The sequence below is a fragment of the Triticum dicoccoides genome, chromosome 3B (assembly GCF_002162155.2).
Source record: "Triticum dicoccoides isolate Atlit2015 ecotype Zavitan chromosome 3B, WEW_v2.0, whole genome shotgun sequence".
Classification (NCBI taxonomy): domain Eukaryota; kingdom Viridiplantae; phylum Streptophyta; class Magnoliopsida; order Poales; family Poaceae; genus Triticum; species Triticum dicoccoides.
Window position 1 is genome coordinate 856,071,617 of NC_041385.1, and position 25,763 is coordinate 856,097,379.

Here is a 25,763-nt window from a genome sequence, read left to right on the forward strand (position 1 = left end):
GATCATTGGAAAAAACGATGCACCATTCTTTGGATTCAATTCGGTGATGAGAATTCCAAAAAATTTCAAGCCGTGGCTACTGAGAGATACAGAAAGAATTTTATAAAAACCTTGCAAGACAACAATGGCGTTGAGGTGGACGATCATACAGCAAAAGAAGCAATTCTGTTTGACACATACAAAGATAGACTAGGATCATACAACCCACAACCAATGAAGTTCAACCTCTTGCAAATGCTCCGAGAAGAGGTAGATTTTCACTGCCTGATTACCCCATTTACACATGCAGAAATAGAAGCGGTTGTCAAAGAAATGCCACCAGATAGGGCCCCAGGACCAGACGGGTTTAATGGTGCTTTCATCAAAGCTTGCTGGCCCATTATCAAACATGATACTTATAAGCTATGTGAACAGTTTCATGGGGGAAACTTGAATATGGAGAGCATCAATTATGGGCACATCACTTTGATACCTAAGACTAATGGTCCTGTGACAGTCAACGACTTTCGTCCGATCACGCTACTGAATTGATGTCTTAAGCTTATAACCAAGATCCTTGCCAATCGCCTTCAGAGAATTATTCTACAGATCGTTCATCGCAACCAGTATGGCTTCCTCCGTGGATGTTCCATTCATGACTGCCTTGCCTGGGCTTTCGAATATATTCACCAGTGCCAAGCATCCAAGCGTGAGATCGTTCTACTGAAACTAGACTTTGCGAAGGCCTTTGATACGCTCCAACACCTTGCGATGTTGCTAATTATGAAGCACATGGGCTTTCCAACCCAATGGTTAACCTGGATGGAAAATATCTTCTCATCAGGCAAATCATCGGTGCTTCTCAATGGGGTGCCTGGTCGACAATTTCTCTATAAATGTGGAGTGCGTCAGGGCGATCCTCTGTCACCTTTGTTATTTGTGTTAGCAGCTGACCTGCTTCAATCTGCTCTTAATGAGGCACTCCAAAACCAGGCCATCCAACACCCAATCCCGCCAAATGGAAATGACCAATACCCTATAATTCAATATGCTGATGACACTATCATCGTCCTTCCTGCTTGCACCAACCAGGCCGCCAAGATCAAACAGATACTTGAGTATTGTGCCACTTCTGTGGGACTCGAAATCAACTTTCATAAATCCACGTTGGTTCCCATCAACACTCCTCAGGACAAATGCGATGCTTTAGCAGCGATCTTTGGCTGCGCTCAAGCAGCCATGCCATTTACTTACCTAGGTCTGCCCCTTGGTACTACTCGACCTTCGGTTTTGGATATGACACCGTTCGTTTGCAAGCAAGAAAGAAAAATTACTGCGGCTATGTCAGTCATGTCCTATGCGGGTAGACTAGCCCTCCTGAACTCCCTCATTACGTCACTGGCTATCTATCCGATGGGTACATTAAGACTCCCTCCAAAAATTATTGCTCAGTTGGACAAAATCAGATGATTCTGCCTCTGGAATAAGAAAACAGACAATGGAGACAAATGTAACTCGTTGGCAGCTTGGTCCATGGTCTGCCGCCCAAAAAGGAGTGGTGGACTCGGGGTTCTGGACCTTCTTGTTCAAAACGACGCCCTGTTGCTCAAACTCCTACACAAGTTCTACAATCAGCATGACACACCTTGGGTTAACCTCATCTGGAATACCTACTATACTGAGACTGTACCCCATGCAACTAAACCCTGCGGTTCCTTTTGATGGCGGGATATTATCCAATTAATGCCCGTTTACCGGGGAGTGACCCAAGTCAATGTGCACAACGACAGCTCAGCCCTGTTCTGGAAAGATAACTGGAACCATTCTATTTATGAGGAAAATTACCCAAGGGCTTTTTCTTACTGCAAATCCGAAGACATTCCGGTTCAGGCCTTCCTCAACACAACCAATCTGGCCACAACCTTCCATCTACCACTGTCAGTACAAGCCCACGATGAGTTGAAGCAGATCCAGAGTGAGGTAGCTGACATGCAACTCACGAACGCGAAAGATACTTGGGCTTGCTGTTGGGGTGCACACAGTTTCAAAACAACGTCGTACTACAACCACTACATTAGAGAGATCACTGCGCATGTGGCATTCAAATGGCTATGGAAAACTAAGTGCACGACTAAGATTAAGGTTTTCGGGTGGCTGCTTCTATCTGACCGTCTCAATACAAGAAACATGCTAAAACGGAGACATTACAATATTGGGACCAGTCTGGACTGTCTATTGTGTGGTCAACACATTGAAGAAACGGTGGAACGCCTCTTCTTCCACTGCACTTTCAGCCAGTCCTACTGGAGGATACTGAACATTACTGGAGTGACCACCATCATCGCCTCCAGCTGCCGGAGAGATTGAAAGAGAGGCACCACCACAAAATGATCATGGAGATTTTCTTTCTGGCGGCTTGGAGCTTGTGGAAGGAGCGCAACAACAATTACTTTAGAAAAGTGCTGCCATGCATTGACTCGTGGAAAAGGAGGTTCGTGAATGACTTTCAAGACCTCCTACACAGACTACCTGACCACAAAAAACAACTTGTGCACGATACTTTGGCAAACATACACTGAGCACACATTTGGAGATTACTGCAGAGCGATCCTTGCTAAGGATGTTGATGCCACCTTGTAACTTAGCTTTGTAGTTATTCCCCTCCACACCCACCCCCCCCCCTCCCCCACTATGTGCATATGTAACAAAAACTTTTACTTTGTGGTAATATAGAAGCAGTAGGAGCATTTCCTACTGTCCTAACCTTCAAAAAAAACTCGATTCAACTAAAGTTGGAGAAACATACACCAGCCAGCCACCTATGTGCAAATCACGTCGGTAGAACCGGTCTCATGAACGTGGTCATGTAATGTTGGTCCAGACCACTTCATCCAACAATATCACCGAATCAAAGTAAGACGTTGGTGATAACCAGTATGACTATTATGGCCCATAACTCTTTGTGTTCTACTCGTGCATATCATCTACGCATAGACCTGGCTCAGATGCCACTGTTGGGGAACGTCGCACGCAATTTAAAAAAATTCCTACAATCACGCAAGATCAATCTACGAGATGATAGCAACGAGAGGGGGAGAGTGTGTCCACGCACCCTCGTAGACCGAAAGCGGAAGACTTGTTAACGCGGTTGATGTAGTCGAACGTCTTCACGATCCAACCGATTTAGCACCGAACGTACGGCACCTCCAAGTTCAGCACACGTTCAGCTCAATAACGTCCCTCGAACTCTTGATCTAGGAGAGGGTCGAGGGAGAGTTTCGTCAGCACGACGGCGTGATGACGGTGATGGTGATGTGATCCGCGTAGGGCTTCGCCTAAGCACTTCGACGCGATCTCCGCAGGTGTAAACTATGGAGGGGGGCACCGCACATGGCTAAGAGAACAATTGATGCGCCTTTGGGGTGCCCTCCGCCCCCGTATATAAAGGAGGGAAGGAGGAGGCTGGCGGCCAGTAGGGGCGCGCCATGGGGGGTCCTACTAGGACTCCACTCCTGGTAGGATTCGCCCCCTCCCCCAACTTTTCCTTTTTTCGGAGCAAAGGGGGGGCGCCGCTCCCGCCCCTTGGCCAATTCGGATTGGCAGGGGCCGCGCGCCACCTCCTATGGTTGGCCCTCTCTCCTCCACTAAGGCCCATGTTGGCCCATTACTCTCCTGGGGGGTTCCGGTAACCTCCTGGTACTTCGAAACTTATCTGAAACTTCCTGAAACCATTTCGGTGTACGGATGTAAGTTTCCAATATATCAATCTTTACCTCTCGACCATTTTGAGACTCCTCGTCATGTCCGTGATCTCATCCGGGACCCCGAACAAACTTCGGTCACCAAAACACATAACTCATAATACGAATCGTCATCGAACGTTAATCGTGCGGACCCTACGGGTTCGAGAACTATGTAGACATGATCGAGACACATCTCCGATCAATAACCAATAGTGGAACCTGGATGCTCATATTGGTTCCTACATATTCTACGAAGATCTTTATCGGTCAAACCGCATAACAATATACGTTGTTCCCTTTGTCATCGGTATGTTATTTGCCCGAGATTCAATCGTCGGTATCTTCATAACTAGTTCAATCTCGTTACCAGCAAGTCTCTTTACATGTTCCGTAATATATCATCCCGTAACTAACTCATTAGTCACATTGCTTGCAAGGCCTATAGTGATGAGCATTACCGAGAGGGCCCAAAGATACTTCTCTGATACACAGACTGACAAATCCTAATCTCGATCTATGCCAACTCAAATAACACCTTCGGAGACACCTGTAGAGCATCTTTATAATCATCCAGTTACATTGTGACGTTTGATAGCACACAAGGTGTTCCTCCTGTATTTGGGAGTTGCATAATCACATAGTGAGAGGAACATGTATAGGTCATGAAGAAAGCAATAGCAATAAAACTTAACGATCATTATGCTAACCTAACAGATGGGTCTTGTCCATCTCATCATTTTCTAATGATGTGATCCCGTTCATCAAATGACAACACATGTCTATGGTTAGGAAACATAACCATCTTTGATTAACGAGCTAGTCAAGTAGAGGCATACTAGGTACACTATGTTTTGTCTATGTATCCATACATGTATTAAGTTTCCGGTTAATACAATTCTAGCATGAATAATAAACATTTATCATGATATAAGGAAATATAAATAACAATTTTATTATTGCCTCTAGGGCATATTTCCTTCACTAAGTTCACTCCATTATGCTACAATTTTGACTTCTTAGTTCATTGTAATAAAATGGGCTGAGACTTATGCCCTTTTACCCAAAACCAAGAGAGAATTTGGGATGTAGTTAATGGACATGTAGAGGAGCTACAGTTTTAGAGCATATTTTCACAACCAAAAATCTACCAATACATATATGTTCTATGTTTTTTTTTTGGCTCTATCATAAGTTTTTAACCACTGAAATTATGCAACCCAGGCTATCAAAACCTACTTAGGCACAAGTACAAATAGCGTAGTTCACCAATGCAGCGGTAGCATTGGTACCACCACAGGTTTCAAGGGGCGGACATATCTCTCGCATATAGTTCAGCAATGTTGGAAAGCTCAAGGAGCATTAGAATGTCTTACAGTGCCATGGGCTCTCAAGTGAAGACAATATGAGATAACTGTGATCCATTAAACTTAATGTTTGCTTCTCACCTAAGGACCTTAATTGTGGAAACAACCACTCTGTGGCAACGATGAAGCAGGACCATAGAATGGAAAGTAATTCCGCGTGGAAGAGTTTCATAACTTTAGGGAGAAGCGCCTACAGAACACACATATCATATGCTATGAGTACAATCAAAAGGGCACACGGTCTTCTTCTCCACATCGACACTACGAGCCAAAAACATTACATCATGGCTAGTATGAATAACAATACAATGTACTCTTTTATGATGAATTAATAATACAATATTTGTAGCCAAACATTTACAGAGAAATTATAAAATATTATAAGCAAGCCGAACCATAGGAAAAATCGTTGTGGTCAGACCATGTCAAGCAGATCAGACTTGAAACTTTTGCCCAACCGAAATCTGAGCTTCAAGACAGGCCATTCACCGAGCACTTTAGTAAGAACTGGGAGTAAAACCGGTAGTGAGCAAATTCCAATAGCTAACCAATGGAGACGAGGGGCTAGCACCGTGTATAATCCAGTTGCAAATGCTGTGGTTGTTGCTATGTATGCAAACCACATAAGCTTTTTAGTAAATGATTGATAATAAATCAGGAACTCCGTATCCTCCCACTTTGCAATGATGCACACGAAAGCAACAGAAAGCGAGGAGCACATTGGATATAAGCATTGCCACTTCATTCTGCATGAGCCAAATAATAAAGAGGGAGATGACCATACAACAACGAGGGGTGAATGAAGGAAGCTTTAGAGAGCGGCTATTCTTCACCCAGGCTCATCAACACCCGGTTGTATAACAACAAAATTTAAAAAAACAGTAATAAATTCTAACAAATCTGAAAATTTTAGCTATCCAAGATGCTCATTTTGTGTGCAAAATTTTATGTTATTTGGACATCCGGGGAGCATGTGCCAAAGAAACAAAATTCGTGTGTTTGTCGACATATTCAATTAGTGTCGCTACCACGTGCTAGGACTGGTACCGGTAAGACTGATGAACATAACATGGTTAGGGCTACAACTCCGAGGAGCGAAAGTTGGCCGACCATAGAGCCAGGGGTGAGAGAGAGAATGAAGGTTGGGGACGGGGATTAGATCTTTAGTAGCTTATTCTCATCTGATTGATAATTCATCTACAGTACATGATCACCCTTTGTACGGATGACTCAAACTTGATGGCTAAGACTACAATCTTAACATTCTTAACAAACCATATCTTTATCTTCCTAACTAAACTAATATCTTTTCTGACTAAATAGATATCCTTACTAATTATCACCAATGGTCTAAGGTATGAGATCCACACCTCTAAGACTATCCATAATGGGGAGTAACTTAGACTGGTAACATGCATATGTTACTAGTCTATATTACTACCTCTATAGTGGGGAGTAACATATGTGCAGTGTCTTACTCATAGTATGAGTAACTAACTATTTTACTCAAATCATTTGTCTTCTTATTAAATCATTGTCAAATAAGCAAATTTGCAAAGTGGGTCTTATGTTACTGCTGAAGTTACTCCCACTATGGGTAGTCTAAGAGTCACATATCACCCATAATATTGTAATTATGTTAGAAAATGTTATATTAAAACCACTTGCTTTGTGTGTTGAGAAGTTAGAGTACAAAGAGAAGAGCATGTGTTTTAAATATTTATAGTAAAGCCTGGAATAAACAACAAATAAAGCAAAAACAAGCCATAGGACCTTTCATGACGCCACCCCAGGGCGCCGGCAGGGCGAATCCTAGCACCACAAGCAGCCAATTGCACACAATTGCCGCCGGCGTAGGCTGCAGTGGCAGCGGGCCCGACATCGAAGGAGTCGGGCGATGGACACGGCGGAGAACACCATGGAGTGGCTGGGGCTGGGCCATCGAGGACTGCGCGCACAACGCCTAGGGAGGCGTCCAAGATCGTGCAGCCACGGAGGTTGCCGCCATAGCCGGCGAGAACCAGTATGTTTTGGAGCAGTGGTGATCGCGGCGGCGGTCGTGGATCGGGATCCCACCCAAATCCGTCGTTGGTTCTACACGTGGACGACCGTCGGCGCGATGATCGGTTGGCGAGGGATGCTAGTTGCTTGCTGGCAATCCGCTGGATGGGCGCGCCATCATGGCGTGGCTCATCACTGACCTAGGCAGCTACTCGTTCGGGTGACGCGAATGCCCGTGAATTCCATGTTGATCTCGATCATGGCGGATGATGATGGAATCTTGGTGTAGTCTCCTTGTTGTACGCATCTTCGGTTGCGTTATCATCACCTAGTATCGGCTGCTCCGACGAAACCATAGATCTGGGTCTCTCGGACTGGACGACGACGGGGCCTTCAGAGTCGTCCTTCCTCTTGGGGCTTCGTCTTGGAGGAGGTGTTGGCTAGAGGGGAGAAGAGGAGGAGCGATGTTGCATCTACCGCAACGACTACAGAGGGTCTCAACGGAGCAATGGAGCCTCGGCGAATAACGCGTGTTGATGGACGTGTGTAGGTGGTGGCATTGTCTGGCGTTGTGGTGGTGTCGAGGGCAGTATGGCCTGGCAACAAAAATGCGTTGATCGCTCTTGAAGGTAGGATGGCAGAAAATGGCTGCAGGTGATTCTTAAGCATGTGCATGTGCATATATGTGTGCAGACGGTCTGCTAGACAGGTTGATGCTCTCGGCTTGCCAACGGATGGTTTGGTTAGGCCAATGGATTAGATGGTGTGTGTTGATATGAGGTCAGCCACATTATTAAGTGTGTAAATGTAGTGACCGTCAGTGCCAGGAAGGTGGCTTTGGATTTATCCTTACTAGTCGTCAACCCGTGCTCGTGCATGGGCTAGAAATTATTAGAAGTTTACAATATTGTACATCAAAATTTTATATAAGTTTCATTTTCTTTAAATCTTATAGAAAATAGATGTGCAAAATATTTATCAATATATTTTATTGACTATTCTCATAGCCTATAAGTATTAGATTATCTACTTTACCAATGAGTAAATACATATCAAGATTCCTTTCTTTTAACAATATTATACATGTACTATTTCTAGGGTTATTCCACTTGTACTTCATTCCCTGACGTCTGAATTGTCGTTTGTTTCTAATGTACTTGCATAGTTTAGAATGTTTTATTTTTAAATATAATCTTGGATTTATTCATTAATTATATTTTTTACATCGAAAAAATTTAATTGTGGATTTCTGATGTACTTTTTTCAATATATTTTCAGAAAAATACTATACGTGTTGTCACATGCACATTTGAGAGTATATATTTAATTAAGTGTGATTTATAAACGGGATTGGTACAGTATACATGCATACATGCGTTGTGGTTTGTGTGCGTGCGGTGATTTCTGGATGAAAATATTTAGACCACGTACCTACACCTAGATGTACGCAACACACTCTAGCATCAAGGTTGATCTGTGATTTTTTTTATTCATGAAAGAAGATGAGCAATGTTTATTTGTGCTTTTTTTAGTCATGTCCGCATGGGTAACTTCATTGGGATACGTTTCCAGAAAAAATGTTTACTTTATTAGATGACTTCTGTTAGTACGCGTCCTTCCTATCTTACCACATATGGACTCTTGGTATGTGATCGTACTGCTAAACATGATAAGTATATCTTGTTTAATCCTAGACGTAAATTTAAGATCTAATGATTAATTATAAACAGTTGTTAAGGATTAAGGTGGAGGCTCGTATGGTTCCTTCAATTAGTAAATATAAGATATTTGTTCTGTCGGGTCTTAAAATAGATGTGTACATCGCTTGATGCGGGGGATGGGATTGTTCTTCTTTCCAAAAGAAAAGACCCATCGCAACTGTGTACTTGTACAATAATGAAAATTTAGGAAACATTCATTGCATGGTGTATCCTAATAGTACTAGCTCCACATATTTTCATGGATTTTATTAGGGTAAAACTACAACGTTCAAAATAAGATCCATCTCCTTAGAAGCTGCAAAACCCCAGGAACCAGCTGTCAAAACAAAAACTCAAATAACCCAAGAATGCCTTAGCAAACGTTCAAAGTTACTTTCTATAACCTTTCGGTAGATTCTATCTATTATCCAGGAATTTTCCTAAATTTAAAAAGTTTAAAACTACGAACAACTGTAAAATTTATGTGAAAATTTATTGTGTACTGAATTATCTTAAAAAGTATATTTACAAGTCTCACAGTTTGAGATGTATGGTACAGGAGGTTTTCTCCCTTGGTGTACAGGGTGGAGAATCACAAAGGGGTGCATGTGGACATGTCCTTATATTTGAATTTTCTATCTATTCTTGTGTAACGTAAGGGAATCCCAACGTCCACCCTTAAAGTGCCTGCAACTATCCAAGGCGGTCCCGCACCAGTATCCAATGGTCCGGACGAACATTTCTGTATAAAATGGAGACAAACTAAGGTGGTTTTACAGGCGTACGGACCGCTGCCACGCCCGCGTTTGAGTAGCCTGGAGCATCCAAAATCCTCCTTCCTCGCCCGTGCGCTTTCCCTCCTCATGCCAGCTGCCCACATTTTATGCCACTGGTACAGCAGCCGTTCCATATTAACGCCGGTCTAGAGCGGACACGATCTCTCACTATCGGCATTGAAGTGGCACGTCGGCCGAAAGAGCGCCGCCCGGTGCACGCCGGACTAAACACGCCTCCTTGCCACATTCAAATGACTTCATACTGCCCACCTACCTCCATTAAACCCGAGCATGTGTCAAGAAACTTACTTTGGCCACACGCAAGTCCGCGAGACTTACGACATTAAGCACAAGGCTGGTTGACTCCTCAAATTCTCCAGTTATTTAAACGAGGGCAGATGCCGAGCAAGAACCGCACCACACCTCCGCTCCTAGTCTCCTCCTTGCACCATAGTCTCCACACTCTCCATGGCATCTGATGAGCAGGAAGACAAGTTCGCTGACACAAAAGCGAGCTAGGTGGCTCGCCGAGCCTCCCGGATATGAGCCAGCAAACTTGCTGCTCCATCTCCCTCGCCGTTGCAGGTTGTCAGTACCAAGGGCGAGAATGCTGGCTAGCAAGCGGAGGGGCAAGTCGCTGCTCCAAGCTAGAATGTGGTTCAGCAACTTGTCGCTCCAAGCAAGCTCACGGAGGAGTGGCATGTTGCCCCATGCTTCTCACGGGGGAGGATGGCGGCATGGGCACTCTGGCTGCCGTGTCATCCCGGTCCTCCCATGCCCGCGACCGCATGACCCGTGGTCAATGTTGGCGGAACCGCGCCCTGCCGGCGAAAACGACCAACATATCTACGGCCACCCCCAACACTGAGGAAAAGTAGACCATGGGAGGCCGCCGACGCTTGGGTCTCACGAGGGCCACAACAACCACATCACCGGCATACACAGTCGGTGTCTTGCCCTGTTCACACACCACCACCATCCCCCGCCCTTGCTTTAGGAGGTGGAGGAGGCCACTCTTCCCCTCAGGCTGAAGCATGTCCCTCCGAGGCCACTCCTATGAGCGGCGCATCCAGACATAGGGAAGATATGGCGTAGGCGGAGGCCACGGTGACCATCTTCCCAAACCCTAAAACCAACTTTGATCCATGTTTAACGTAGGCAGAGGCTACTCTTTCCCTTCCGTTGAAGCTTATATGTCCATCGCTCATGATTGTCTGATGAGCAGTAGAGCCGAACATAGAGAAGTCATGTCGGAATGGGGATCCATCGCGGCTGACATTAGACTAGCCTAATCCGCTATAATTAAGCTGAAATATATCCGAAATGTAAAAAAATTCATCCGGTTTATATGAAATCAGCCGGTTTGCACGAATGTTGTCCACTTAAGTTGAAAGCCGGCTTGCAAGGTATGCGGTTAGCGTTGAATGGCTGGCTTTTGCATCTGTATCCATAGACTAGTCCCTCCTCCCACCACCACCCCCCTGCCGCGGACGGATGAGGGATGAAATTTGCGAATGAGCGTTCGAGATGCCCTAAGGACTACTAGTTTTGGAGAAAGAACATGAGCCTGATCAACTATATTTGAACTAGGCCCCCCTAGCCTAAATATGCAATTGTGAGATATACAAGGCATTCTAACAAGACACTACATTGAGGAATACAATGAAGACATGCAAAAGTTATGGTAAGCGATCACAGGGTATAGTGTATACTGATTTCCATCCAAACTTATAAGTATTTTGTCGGAATTAATTTAACGACAACTATTTGTTAATGCACAAAGGAGGATATTATATTAGCTTACCCAGTTTAAGGTCTTGGCATGATCTGTGGCATTCCGTAGTTGCCAAATTACTGACTCCCCATGGTTGTCATATATTGTGAAGTTTGTCTCTTTGCGAGAGAGTAAAGCCGCAACAATTTTTGGATTGCACCTATTGACTGCGTGATGCAGAGCAGTTTTACCATTTCCGTCTCGCATGTTCACCAATTTCTGAAGTTGTGCTTCCTTCAAAAGAAACTGAACAAACTCCGTGTGACCTCCCTCTACAGCCACATGCAGACATGTCTTACCAGATTCCAGGCGATAGGGAGCATCGGGACAGTGCTTGAGAAGCTCTCGAGCAATACCAACATTACCCCGGCACGCGGCAGTAAAAAGGAGAGAACTCACATACTCCTCTTTGTGGGTCACATGTCCTAAGGACCAATCATGTTCCAAAAATATTCGTAGCACTTCAATCTTGTCCATTATCACAGCGATATGCACTGGAGTCTTCGAATCATTGCTTTTTTCTGTGGCCAGCAAAGGCCGTGTCGCCATAATTGTTTTAGCAATAACTGAAAACAAATCAAGTCAGAAACAAGTTGTCAAATATAATAAATAATTATGATAACCTTTGGCATGTATAAACTACCACATTGAAGGTTAGTACTAATGCACACTAATAGACCATCCAAGAATCAACTTTTTAGTACAACTAAAAGTTAAGATGCGATTTTGCTGTATGTTGTATCGTTATATATGTACAGTTCTCTTACCTGCATTTCCATTTCTGGCAGCAGCATGCAAGGCATTGTGACCATACGTTCCTTCATGAGCCGAATCATGAGTATCCAAAAGCTTTTCAACAATATCAGTAAAGTCCCTCATTGCCGCCATGAACATGGGTGACTCGACGTATTTGTTCACACCATGTGACAGAGAAGGCTTTGCTATTATCAACTCCATCGCAAGGTCCTTGTGGTTGTAATTGATGGCATGATGCAGTGCATTACATCTATCGTTGTCTGTTTGCAAAATTACCTCACTCAATCCTAGCATACAACAACGCCCGAGCAACACAGAAGCCAATGAGGCATGTCCACCCATCACCGCCGCTATAAGTGGTGTCTCCCTGTCAGAGTTCACCTTGGAGAGGAGAGTCTGGTTTAGCACCAACACATCCTGGCAGAATCCCTCATGACCATGAGTGGAAGATATGTGAAGGCAGGTGTTCCCTTGTGGAGTTGTTCTAAGTAGAATGCTTGCATCCCGCGAAGCCATGTCTTTCATTGATTTGGAATCACCAGATGTGGCTGCTTCCAGGAGCCGTCTGTCCATCTGTACCCGTGCTCCTTGTCACCTGTTGCAAGTGCAGTGTTTTCATTTATAATATAACAGTTGTGCCAACTATTTAGGGGAGGAAAAATAGGTTCTGATTCGTGAGGAGGATTTGAAGTTTTGAACTGATTACTCAAAACAAGTATAAAATCAGAATATAAAGAGGATTCGGAATTACTAATTCATGTTCTGAACCGGACCAAACTATTCTGCATTTCTTCATGTTCTGGAGGAAGAACACTAGGGCAACCAGCCTGGACTGGCTTACCTTCACCAATTTCTCTAAAAGGACTCCGGGCAGCAGATCCGCTGCGCCATCCAGAACCGAACTTGCTATTCGACCGGCTCCGACGACACTGAAGCGCTACCGGTAAACTGTCCAGGGCCAAAGCTGGACCACATGCACTCATGGCCCAAGCCCGGCCCGTGGGAAATGTTCCCATCTATTTACGAGCGCCGCTTTGTCCTTTTTTTTATACATGTCTACTTTTTTCAGTGCACACAAAAAAAATTCTTTGGTATTCATTGAATATCTTTTAAATATATAATAAATATTTTAAAATATATGAGGTAAGTTGAAGCATTCTCAAAAAATATCAGTTTGGAGCGTTTAAAAAAAACTATAACTTCACACCTTAGTGAAGCCAAACCATGGAGCATTTAAAAATGATCAGTTTGGAGCGTTTAAAATGTATGTCAAAAGTACCATTCTACTCCCTTCAACTCCGAATAATAGGCATACACTGTTTTCCATTTTTTTTCCTCCAAAAAAGGGCACATCATCCAAAATTTACGGCAACTGTCTAAATTACTCTTCGTATCTACCACCCCTATAAACGCAGATAAATCTATGGTACATACGAATAAATTCACATCCATAAATTAATTGTTCTTATTGTAAAACCTGATACGGTTCAGACATCTTTGGCAACTCAATAAATAGCAATAAAATCCCGGTCCACAGGCAAATAAATATCAGTCAATCTCTTGTCTTTGGTAACCCAATAAAGTAGATCAATCATGTGCACATACCTATTTTCCATGTTCAGGAAATGACAGAAAATTTACGCTTTATAAAACGAAAACATAATTGTATTTTGTCTATTCGTTTTCCATAAAGACTTATCCCAAATGGTAGTCTTGTTGTCTTAAAAATATTTGGTCCACATGGCAACGCGCGGGCACATATATAGTCTCCACTAAAGAAGGTCTTAGGAAACCTGCCATGGTCATCTCTACTATGGGTGGAGAATCGAGACTCGGTTTATGGAGGTGTGTAAACACACTTGGAGCATACAGGGTGAGGGATACTTTTACCCAACATGGATGGCAGTATGATCTTAGGATTGGCCCTCCTACAATCTAGGCGTCATACTCATGTTTTCGTGTATTTCAGTTTTTTTTTCTTGTTTTTCAGTTTGGACTTGGTTTGGCTGTGTGCATGTCAGTTATATAGAGGCCGGGTGTAATGCTTAATCTTTTAAGTAATAAAGCATCCTTTGTCGAAAATAAATAGAGAGGGATGATTGTATTAAAAAAAGTTAAACTGGTACTGCAGAGTTTGGCTTTGGCGCACGAATTCAGCCGACCAAAGAAGTTCTCTGGTAGTGCAGCGGCGGGTTTCACCGGCGAGGAGCCGTCCGGTGGGTCTGGGGGCATGAACATCCGCTGTGGTAGATATGAGTATTGGCAGGGAGGTGGGACCTGGCTGTAGTCAAAAATCAACGACCAATGAAAAAGGGAAACGTTTAGATCCGCCGCACCGGCCGAAACTTCGACCAGCCTCGTCCCTCGTCACGCCCAGGATGCTACAACGAGCACCATCCAGAGTTGGAACCAGCCAACCAGGATACTACTACCCGCGTGTTTTCCTACTTTTCAATGTGAAGAGGGACGATAGAGATGCTGCAACCAGCCACCGGTGTGCTACCATGGGCATCGCCGGGAGCTGGATCCAGCAAATTGTTTTGCTACCACTATCTCTTCTGTACTGGAAACATCTCGAATTTTTGCTTCCACCATATTCTTTTTTTGCTGGATTTAGCTTTTTTTTTTGCTTCCACCGTGCTCTGATTTTTGCTCGAACAAAGCGCAAAGTTTTTTTGCTACCACTTGATTTTTCGCCCGGCCGCCGGCGCCATTGATGCTGCAACCGGTGGCGTGCAGCCCCGGCGAGGAACCGTTTTTGCTTTTGCAGTCGGCGCGCATGACTTAACATGGATGCAACAGGGAAGCGACGAAAAAGCTGAGAGGCGGCAGCGATGGCTAGGGCAGCGACAGGCGAGCGCGCTGGGCGGTGCTTCGTGGCGGGGCGATGGAAGCCTGCTTTCTAAAAAGAAGAAGATGCCTGATAGAAGAAGAGGATAGAATCGTGCGGCTACGCGCTGTACGGTCGGACGCTGCTGGTACGACCGGCCCAAATCAGTGGCCAATGCAAAATGATGATTGATTTCTTCCCCATATCGGACGAGCATTAAGCATGGCTGAATTACGATTTTGGTTGATATTGATGTGAATTCCGTGTTCTTCCGCTCGATGTCTGGCCTCTTGCCCGCAGAACCAAACAGAATCTAAAGTAGACTAGATCGACCACCGCGTTGTAATATGTTGCGCGCGAAAATTCGGTGAAACCAAACTCACAATAGAAGAAAGGAGGTAACTACAACAAGAAAAAATAGCATAATAATTAATCTCAGATGAAATACTAGGTATGCACCTCACACAGTAGACGCAGAGAGACCGCCCAGTCGCTAGAGCACGCAGAGAGAGCGCCCTGTAACAGAGTAGTAGCAGAGAGAGAGAGAGGCAGCAACTTAAAAGGGGGCGGGTGGTATGAACCTGGCCAGGGAAGTCCGCCGACTAATGAGATTGATCCACCTAGGTAACCACGAGTGAATGTTAGTCATCCCGAGAAAGAGCCAGATTCTGTGTCGCACATTGTGAGTGGTCATGACGCAAGGCCGAGTAGTCAGTCGGCAGTAATTGCTGGTAGTGGTTTGGCTTATGGGGATAAGAAAGGGAAGGAAATGCAGAGGGTGATGGAAAAGGAGGATGAGGATGGATTGGCGGATGATCTGGATTTTAATAATTCTAAAGAAGATGAAGGTGAGGACGTGTGGATTCCTTTTGCATGGATTCCTTTTGCCCAGATCCTGGCTTCATGCAGCCACCCCATCTTCCCTCTGCTGTCTGCTGAGTGCTGCCGAGAGTTGGTATCGCTGTTGTCTGTTGACAAATTTCAAAGTTTAAACATTATTTATCTGCAATCTGCTTATGGAGTTGGTTGTTGTTGCTGTCAAACATTCGATTTCTCAGCTATGAGTATTATCAAGACTGATTTGAGGAATAAGATGGGTGATGACTGATTGAATTATTCGATATTATGCTATATTGAGCGAGAAATATTTGCAAAGATTGATGATGATGATATTATATATCGCTTTCAATCCTATAGATCTCGCAAAGGAATTTTACCTCGTTGTAGAGTAAGTTTTCAACTCTGTACAATGTTAATTGTTTCACTTGATGATTATGTCTTCTCTTATGAAATTTTGCTTTTCATGTCTCTAAGGTGTTGGCTCTTCTTCCACCGTTGATCAAATTATGGAAGACACTGATGAAGCAAGCCATTTATTTGGTACTCTTTTTACTGCATGTACTGTTCGTAGTTTTTGTCATCTTTTTATCTATTTTGTTGTATCTTTAAGCATTGATTTTAAATTCTAAAATTTTGGTGCAATTGAGCCATATGAGGTAGCTATAATTTGATGGACGTGAAGTTTTTTCTCACGACAAAATAACATTTTGGGCCCGGGGCTTGCTCGAATCCTTGATCCGCCACTGCACACACACATATCAATTCCACCAAAGTTGACTTTGAAATGTGTTGAAAATGGTGTCCCAGTAAGGTGCACAGGCACATGCCCAAGTGGAACGTGCACTAGGTTGTCTAATGTTGTTTCACATAATTATGTGAGGAAAAACCTTCTGGTGGATCATCCAAACCTGACTTCAACTCTCATTAACGCAACTCTTGTACAGTGAGATAGAGATAACAGAGAAGAAACACATGGAAGCGAAGCACATCCAGATTGCAGCGAAGGCAAGATATAACTATGAGATTCATTATATGGGAAGGCTTGGAGGGGTAAGCAAAGAACGATGGAAGACATGTTTGGGAAATGTAATTGCCACAGTTCACACGATCATAGTACCTAGTTTTGTTGTCCTTCATTCTTCAAGATGCAAAAAGATATACCATTGGGCTCCAACACATTAGACACATGATGTGATGCTTTTTATTCGTCGAAAAGCACAAAATGTGATACGGACAATCACTGGATGACAGAACCTATCAAACTTTTATCTATTTTATTGAACTGGACAAGAAAGTTTTGAATCATATTTTTAGAGGTCACATCAAATGAGCGCATAAAACACAAACTAAAGCAGCAAGGCTAATTCGTCCGATAGTGCTAAATTATTATGAAGACTATCATATATCATGCAAAAGGAATTACGGTGCAAGTCTCTGTGAAAAACCACAGGGCTCATGGAAAATTTATTGAACAAGGCATCGATCGAGCACTACGTTTCTGTGCTGAATTTGTTTGGTCGTTCAGGGAAACAACACAAATTGCAAAACCAAAACAGTAAAAAAATCGATTAACCATAAAATAAATTACAAGCTGTCCTTTAGCTACCCATCTACTTTAGGCACAAGCTAGTGCATAAAGTAGTCATTTGATTATGCACAAAGATAACAATAAAGAGTATATATCAGCCAGAATTAACATTTTAATAGTGAAAGTTGGTGCGCTGTAGTTCTCATATATAGGTAGACATACCATACAGCCAAAGGTGTTTTGTATGAACACACGCGCCAGGTTCACACAATGTCCGTCGTCGATGAGATCAGCCCACTAACTACCAGTCATTAGTTGATTATTACTTGGTCGTTTACAGATATATATAGTTCGACCGATTTGCCATGTGATGGAACGTCCGTGATTAATTCAGTGTTGTTGCGCACCACGCTAGCTGTTGCCAAATTAATACTGTATTCACACTCGGAGCTGAGTCAACAAATATGATCTAACTATAAACAATAACCCTTCTAGACCCTACTGAAACCATGGGCAAACAACGACTGGTTTTGCCGGATGGTTAATATATACACTTAGCATGTTTACCTTAATTACCAAACCGACTACAATATGAAATAAGAATAGATTCGTTTTCACACCAGCTTTTTCAATATGCAAACCATCTCTTCACCGGCCGTTGCCAAATGAGAATGGTTGGTGGCAAGTTGGCAGTTTTCCGTGTACAATTAAGCAGGAGGTCTCAAATCAACTATTTAAGCTCAGTCCTCACACATAATTAATTCATTCATTCACCGAGGATGTGGCCATGCTAGAGTAGTTCTGGGTCTGGCCAAGGATTATATCTGACTAAAAAAGATCGGAGTTGGAATGGCTGATCAGAACAAATACAAATTATCTGATCATGCACGTTTACTCCTCCTAAAAATGAAAATGGAACTGCATTTGCCGTAACTGTTAAAAGATACTCCTCAATGGTCAGTAATAGTTGCACCCTTGGATATGGACAAATGCCCAACAATGAAGGAAGAGCACTGCTCTCATTTAAACAGGAGGCAACTAAATGTGTTGCAATTCATACAATGCAAAGCACGGCAATCAATTTGCATCCGCACAGAAAGTTCTATACCCGTTATATAATAAGTCTCGATGAAGACATACCGCCGTCTGATTCCAAATTAAGTGCAGTCTGACAGGGCTGCCGGCTGATGGCCATCGCTGTTCATTTTGTTGAGTCTTTCATGTCTCTGCTAAACCATTTTCTCGCCGGCTTTCTGTGGTAGACACTTGGTGTGTACCCACTACCATATTTACATAAACTTTCTACATATCCAACCGACTTGTTGCGTATCCACCAATTTATTTACATGTAATTCCAGCATATCGGGCCAAAGGCAAGCCCAAGTATGAAAATCTGGTCTATATATAACGGCTCTACTCAATGTCACCAATAGTATTAGAAGTTAGTACTTCCTCCCCCTGTCTCTTATTTCCAAATGTAAGACATCCAAATCAACGCATTCTCTTATTTCCAGAAGAAATTTCACAATCATAAAGCATCGATTTTTTAATTATCTATTAACATTTCTGTCTGTCCAATTTGCAACAGTAAGCACACCAAGTTAGCTAGCATCCAAAGAATCCGTTTTATGTTTTCCAAAAGAAAATTCACAATCGTAGTCTATGTAATATTTCTGGTTTCCAATTTACAACAGAAACATCCACAACGAATTCTTGGCTATTCTTACACACAAGCTCCCTCACCCCAATGTGGCCGGCCACCGCCACACAGACAGTCTCTTGGCCCTAACCCCAAGCGGTGAACGTATCCACGCCGCAACGTACCCGTTTTTAGGGATCTGTAGAGGTCATTTTATGATTTTATTTAGTCCCTCGCATTGGGTAAAAAAAGGTTTATGTGTTTAAATCAATGCTGAGCCCCAAAAATATTGACACAAGTTTCTGTTGGTTAGTTTTTGCAAACTATATAAAATGGCTAAATTTGTATTTTGCCTCCATATACAGCTACATTTATTCTGGTACAATAGTACTGCTTATGATAAACACCGATACGCTAGGTCAAGGCGAGACACATCATTCATCAGTCTAACTCAGGCACGGTCCATCAATGCAGTTTGCTCAACCAAAAAATATTTCTTCTGGCACGTTAGGAAATCAAGCCATGATAAGACCATCACATTTTTACTTTGTCATATGACATTTTAAAAGTCTCTTATCTCATCATGACATCACTCAGACATAGTTTGTGAAATGACATTTTAAAAGTCCTTATCTCATCTCGAGATTTGATTCAGATTTTTTTATATCAATCACACCAGCATAATCTAATAGTTTTTCTTCCGTTGCAATGCACGGCCATATTTGCTAGTACATACAAAAGCATGCAAAGTAAAAAACCTACATACTGCGCAGATCAACTACCCTTCTCCTCGTCAGAGATGTTGACAATCCCCGCGCCCAGCTCTGGGTAAATGGGCGGCAGCTGCAGCTCCGGCTCCTCCTCTATCTCCACGCCGAGTTCAGCGAAGAGCGCCTCGGTCGCCGCCCGCTCCTGCCGGAGGAACTACCGGTTGGCCTCCACATAGGCCTCATCCTGGATGAACTCTAGGACGGACTGCTGCTCCGCCATCTTTGCGGGTTAGGCGACGGCGAACTCCACCTCCGCGTCCTCCATGTTGAAGTCTGGAGCAGGCTGTTCGGCCTCATCCTCCTCCAGATCCGCCACCTCCAGCCGCTGCTCATCCTCCTCCTCCGGCTCCGGCGAGTCCGGAGGCAGCCCGACAGCGATGTGTGCGGCTCACCTCACCGGATCTCCTCCGCTATCAGGTAACATCGCTCCGGCGTGAGCATAGCGTAGGTGGTGATCTTGTGCCGGACCATGGAGATAGCGGCGAGTGTGGGAAGAGCGGGGCAGAGGAGGTGGATGGGCTCGGGTTGCGGCACAGAGGGAGGAGATGGATGGGCTAGGGTTGGGGACGCCGGGCGGCTTAAATAGCCGGATTTGGCCTCGGAAAATCAGCCGAAGCGGCGCCACGCGGCGTTCACACCGCGGGGACGGAGGAGACGTCCATCGGACTGCCCTCCCCTGACGTCGGTTCGACGTGATAGATACACCCGGACGCGGCCAGACACCCATATCCGCCTCATATTTAGGCTACACTAGGATACATGCCCGTGCGTTGCAACTGGAGAAGAAAATTGTCACATACTTAAATTTAGTATGTATTGTATGTACAATCACAATGTAATGTGCTTGGCTACAAAAAAAATTCTTTGCCCCGCCCACCACTATAAGTGCAGGCCACGGTCTAGAGAAGAAATTCGTATCAATCAGGCAACGTTTTGTACCAATTATCCCCATATAGAGCCTACAATTTCGTTTAGTTAGAGCTATACCACAGATGAAATGCATCATGCAGCATGCAGTCGAAAAGCCTCACACTGGGTGGCGTGGGTCGGCCGGATTGGACCGGCTGGTGCCAAAGCAGGTGACGGATGAGAGAAATGGCCCAAGACCCCCAACCCTTCCATAACCCCTCCCCCACACACACAATCACAAAAGATGGTTTGTGGACCTACTGTCCAAATTATTCAGATCTTATTATCAATTTGCGAAACCTGCTCCACGTGCCACTACATGCCACTTCTTATATCTAACTATAACAAACGTAGAATTATCTATTTCCGGTCCATGAAGTGTGTGTGTGTGAAGAAGCCACACTAACGTCCTTCCTCGGCGCCTATTTCAGCTCCGCACTGATGGTATAGTAGTGGTGCATATACTCAAACTGTCAAATTGTTATGTAGTCATCGAGAGTTTAATAATTCATTGAAAGGATTTTAGTAGAACTTCGTGCCAAATAAGAAGAAAACCACTCAAAGTTGTTTGTTGCTCGCATTTCACAAACGGTATGCCATCACAATACATGAGTACAGGACTGATTTGTACGCCATATAACAGTCATACATAATCATTATTCCTGTGAAAAAATACTACATATGAGTAAACCCGCTATATCTACACCATTGTTGTATCTATGCAAACAATATATAACAATAATCACCACGTACAATGTGGCCATACAACAAATCTGCAACTCTTTCTTCAATCATCTCCTATAGAGAGATTACAACCCTGAACTACCATTAAGATCTAATGTACGACCCTGAAATTCAAGACCATCTATTTTGCAACCTACAAATTTCAAAACCAGCCAACCCCAACAGTGTCTAGACAGTCAAACCGGTTTCATCCCAGTTTTGACTGATTTTGACCAGTCAAAATCCTAGTCAACATAAAAAACCTAAACAAAAGACAAATCAGCATTATAAAAAGAAAGGCCTAGTCAATATTTCCTCCATCACCTCGGTCCCTCTCCTCCCGATGTGCCCAGGGGCAGCCCGCACTCCACTCACCCGATCTGCCGCGCCACCCCCGGCAAGCGGCGTAGCTGCCTCCAGCAACGCATTTTCCCTTGGCCAACACCCAGCCGCCGCGCCGTGCGGGGGTTCTGCCCCGCCTACCTCACCGCCGACGCTGGGGTCATCTGCTAGACCCTCCGCTACTTCCCAAAGCACGCCACGGCCACCCAATTGACCTCCCTTCCCATCAATTCTTGCCGTGAGGGCCTTCTTCTCCAAATCCCGCGAAGGTAACAGCAGTGAACTCTGCATCAATGTCGCCGTTTTTCAATGACTCGGACAATGTGAGGCTGGCGGAGTGGGCGCATCCTCGTACTAAACCTCGCCGGTGGCCCTACTCCCCGTAAATCTGAAGGCAGCGAGGGTCAGCGCGTGGGGAATCAGCCGCTCGCGAAGGCCGGCCCGCACGTTCGCACCCAATAGCTTGTTAACCCTGAGATGGAGCTAGGCTACGGGGAGACCGTTCGATTTGGCAGCATTGCTCCACCAGCAGGCCGTGGATCGTTCAATCCGACGAGACGATAACAGTCCAGAGCCACCGCCTCTCGTATCTTCCTTGCGTCCCTTGATGACGAAGCGGTGCTGCGGTAGGCTCATGGCATGAGCCTCCTTGTGACGGCGCGGACCGGTGGGGAGCGGCACGACGCGGATGTGCGGCCCGGTGGGGAGGAGCGCGGCGACTGGCCCGTAAGGGAAGGGAAAGACGTCGTGCGCGTCACTGACCAGACCTGGCATAGGAAAGCCACGGAGGAAGCGAGCTGCTCACGAAAGATTGCTCGACCTGGTGTTGAAAAGAAAGAGAGAGGCATACCATGCGTGCTCGGTGCATCAGGTTCTTTGGATCGGTGATGCATAACTTTTGCATATTTCTGGTATGGTCTGAACGGTTACGTGGATTTATTAAATCTCAGTCGTCAATCTTTACTAGTGTCATAAAATTAACGGTCATAAAAGGCGACGTACGGAAAACTATGAAAGCTTCCTCCTTTTAATAGTAGGTATAGATATGAGGAGTCCAATCAGCCTGGGTATTTGAGGCCCGTTTAAGACGCTCGGCTGGATCACATTTTCGTGACCGTTAAGTGACAGGATGAACTGTCCGGACGTTTAATGCCGATTTGGAACGGCCAACTGTGGACGCTCTAAAGTTTTGATTAGGGAAAACATAACGAGCGAGCCAGCGTCCTTGAGACCCCACAGCCAGACCAGTCCACACCTAAGGTGAAGGAGCGGAAGCTGGCCTGTTTGGAAGCCAGAGAGCTTCCGTACAAACAGGGCCTTACTTGTGATGCCGAGTGCATGTCCATGCTGACGAGCTGGCTCATTTCTTTTCTATTATTTAGCACTACCAGAATATACGTAGTTGCCGACGGCCTGATCTATGCCGACGGCTCCGCCGTCGGCATAGATGAACATATTCCGACGGTCTAGAGCAGGCTGTCACTACTAGGGAAAAGCCGAGCAGCAGCGCGCGTTTTAGGCCTATCAGTAGCGCGGGCTGGGGCGCTACTGGTACGGCGCTACAGCGAAAGGTTAGCAGTAGTGTGCCTCGACCCACGCTACTGCTATATCGACTTAGTAGTAGCGCTTTCCCCGAGGAGCGCTACTGGTAATTAGTAGTAGCGCTTCTCCCTGCCCACGCTACTACTATTATTTCATATTTTATTTCTTTTTTATTTTATGTTGTATTCATACAGCTTTACACAAGTTTTCATACAACATGAATTTAGAGATTGTTTTTACATCATAATTAGTTATTACATCACGGGGTGAAAGAACCGTTGACTAGCGTGGTTCTTTCACCCAATGATATAATAAATATCATCATCATCATCATATCGTTAACAACTTATCATCATAATATATCATTGTCATATAACACCTCCTCAAGATCATCGTTTTCATCAATGAGACATCACATAGCAAATTAGTCACTAGTCGTAATCACAAGTACTCCTCATCATCAACTCTAACACATTGTACCACATAATAAACATATTGTACCTCATAGGACCTACTACATTCTCTTAGGACCTACTATATTCTCCAAGGTAAAATAGCAAAAAACAAGATAGCCCCTGACTCTCCATTATGGAGAATGGAGATTATCCTGTCTTCAATTCTTGCCTTTCGCTTAATGTTACTTCCAAGAACCTTCTTACGAATGTCCAAATATTTTTTCCATTCTTTGATTAGCATGTGTTCACCGGTTTTAGAAATCTGATATGCACAGGTGAGATCCGTAGGTTGACCTGGCTGTATGTTCAGAACTGCAAGGCGACCATTCTGATACATCAAATGAAGCACACAATCCATTGGGATTTTCTGTTGAAAAACATAATAATAACTTTGTAGTTAGCAATGATGTACTAGTTTTTGAAGTATGCAAAAGATGCACGAATGTCGTAATAGTAAAAAATCTTACCAGGGTATCTCCATAGAAGTTAGCATGGTTCAACACGTGCACTAGTGGCACGTATTCACCATAATTTGGAGGAGTTCGAAAATAGGTATTGTAATTATCAAGATAAGTACAAAATGCGATCAGATGACTTTTTCTCCTTATAAGTTAATTCAGAGCCATCAGTGTAGTGGGTTTTGTCTACCATCTTCCGCACATTCTTTGAAGAATCAAAATAAGTTGTCAATGGAAATAAGCTGTCAACTATTTTAAAATAAACAATATAAATTAGTTAATAACTATGTTTAAGAAACTCACATTGCGATAGAATCGGAAGCGTATCAACAAGGACCCAAATGTCCATATTGTCTTGCTCGATGTCAGGATCACCAAGATTCATAGTGAAAATCATACCCTCATAAAAACCATACATTTTGCAAATTGCTTTCCAATTTTGGCAACCAAAATGGGTTACTCTCTGATAATTGTACAGATTTACTTCAAAATCCATATCATGATGGGTCCTTAGGTGTATTTTCTTTGTTTCAAAATTTTCATGGTCTTCAAAATCCATCCTCTCCAAGACATAGCGTCTTGCATGGCATGAGATAAGCTAGTCGTATTGTAAAAGATGAAAATTAGACGTTAAAATAGTTGAAGTCATGCTAAATTACAAAAAAACACTTGTCGTCGTTGCATACCGTTTCAACATCGAAGGTCTCCTCGAGCTTAATGCTGCAGCGCCGATCTTCGTCCAGCTGAAGGAACCTGTCGCACAAACCTCGATCGTCGTGGCACCAGCTGCACTCCCCCGGGAGACTTTCGTCGTCCGAGTACGACATTTCCCACGTTCATAATTCAAAGATTAAACTTGTACAATTAAATATATGTACTAAAAAACCTAAAATAGATCATTATTTTTCGAGAAAATCCAGGCCACTAGATATTTTCTACATATTCTAGCACAAGTCATGCCAGAATTCACGGGAAAATACGGCATGACCTTTGCTAAAAAAGGACACATCGAGCGCCTGAAATTTGCCGGAACGGAAATTAATCAACACTCCGGCAAAACATAGGCCACTCGGAGGTGTCACCTGAACATGACCGGCCACTTGGGCAACCACATATCCTATTTGAGCAACACAAGATATACATGGAGATTTGGCTGGTCTCACCTCGAGGTCGGAGGGGGTCGGTGACGGGGACGACGGCGCAAATGATGGAGGGGCTCCTTGATTTCTGCAAAAGCAAAAACCCTATAAGTTATCACTAATACATCCCGAATAATTGCTTAAACTAAAAAAATTACAACAAATATGACATGTTCAACTAGTTCTATTAATTCAACTAGTTCTTACCAAATATAAACTTACTATAAATAGAAAAAAAACTAGTTCTTTCTAAAAATAAAGTAGTCCAACTAGTTATATTAATTATCTTACTAAAAATACATTAGTTCTATTAATTCAACTAGTTCAACTAGCTTATTAATTTACTTACTAAACTAGTTCAACTAAAACTAAACTAGTTCAACTAGTTTATTAATTTACTTACTAATTATTTTAAACACTTACTAAAAATAGTAAAAAAAACTACATTATACAATAGTAAAAAACATCTACTATTAACCATACTGCCCTAGTTAA

General features: G+C 43.7%; 1 protein-coding gene across 1 annotated transcript; it reads right to left on the reverse strand.

Moving 5' to 3' along the window:
- Positions 1–5,480: 5,480 nt before the first annotated feature.
- On the reverse strand, positions 5,481–12,666 carry LOC119280327 (serine/threonine-protein phosphatase 6 regulatory ankyrin repeat subunit C-like). Its single transcript, XM_037561215.1, has 4 exons — positions 12,105–12,666; positions 11,368–11,903; positions 10,505–10,617; positions 5,481–5,832 (listed from the first exon to the last, which is right to left on the reverse strand). Exons 1-4 carry the CDS (start codon positions 12,664–12,666, stop codon positions 5,502–5,504), a joined length of 1,542 nt encoding a protein of 513 aa, XP_037417112.1. The 3' UTR covers positions 5,481–5,501.
- Between the last annotated feature and the right edge of the window lie 13,097 nt (positions 12,667–25,763).

What these genes read in the sequence shown, in the direction of transcription:
- LOC119280327 (XM_037561215.1), bottom strand. Translation starts at nt 12,666, where the DNA reads ATGGACAGACGGCTCCTGGAAGCAGCCACATCTGGTGATTCCAAATCA. An exon ending in TGCCAGAAATGGAAATGCAG is followed by an intron (nt 11,904 to 12,104) that starts GTAAGAGAACTG and finishes ATTTGTTTTCAG; the next exon opens with TTATTGCTAAAACAATTATG. An exon ending in CAGGGCAAGACACCGACTGT is followed by an intron (nt 5,833 to 10,504) that starts GTATGCCGGTGA and finishes TGGCTCATGCAG; the next exon opens with AATGAAGTGGCAATGCTTAT.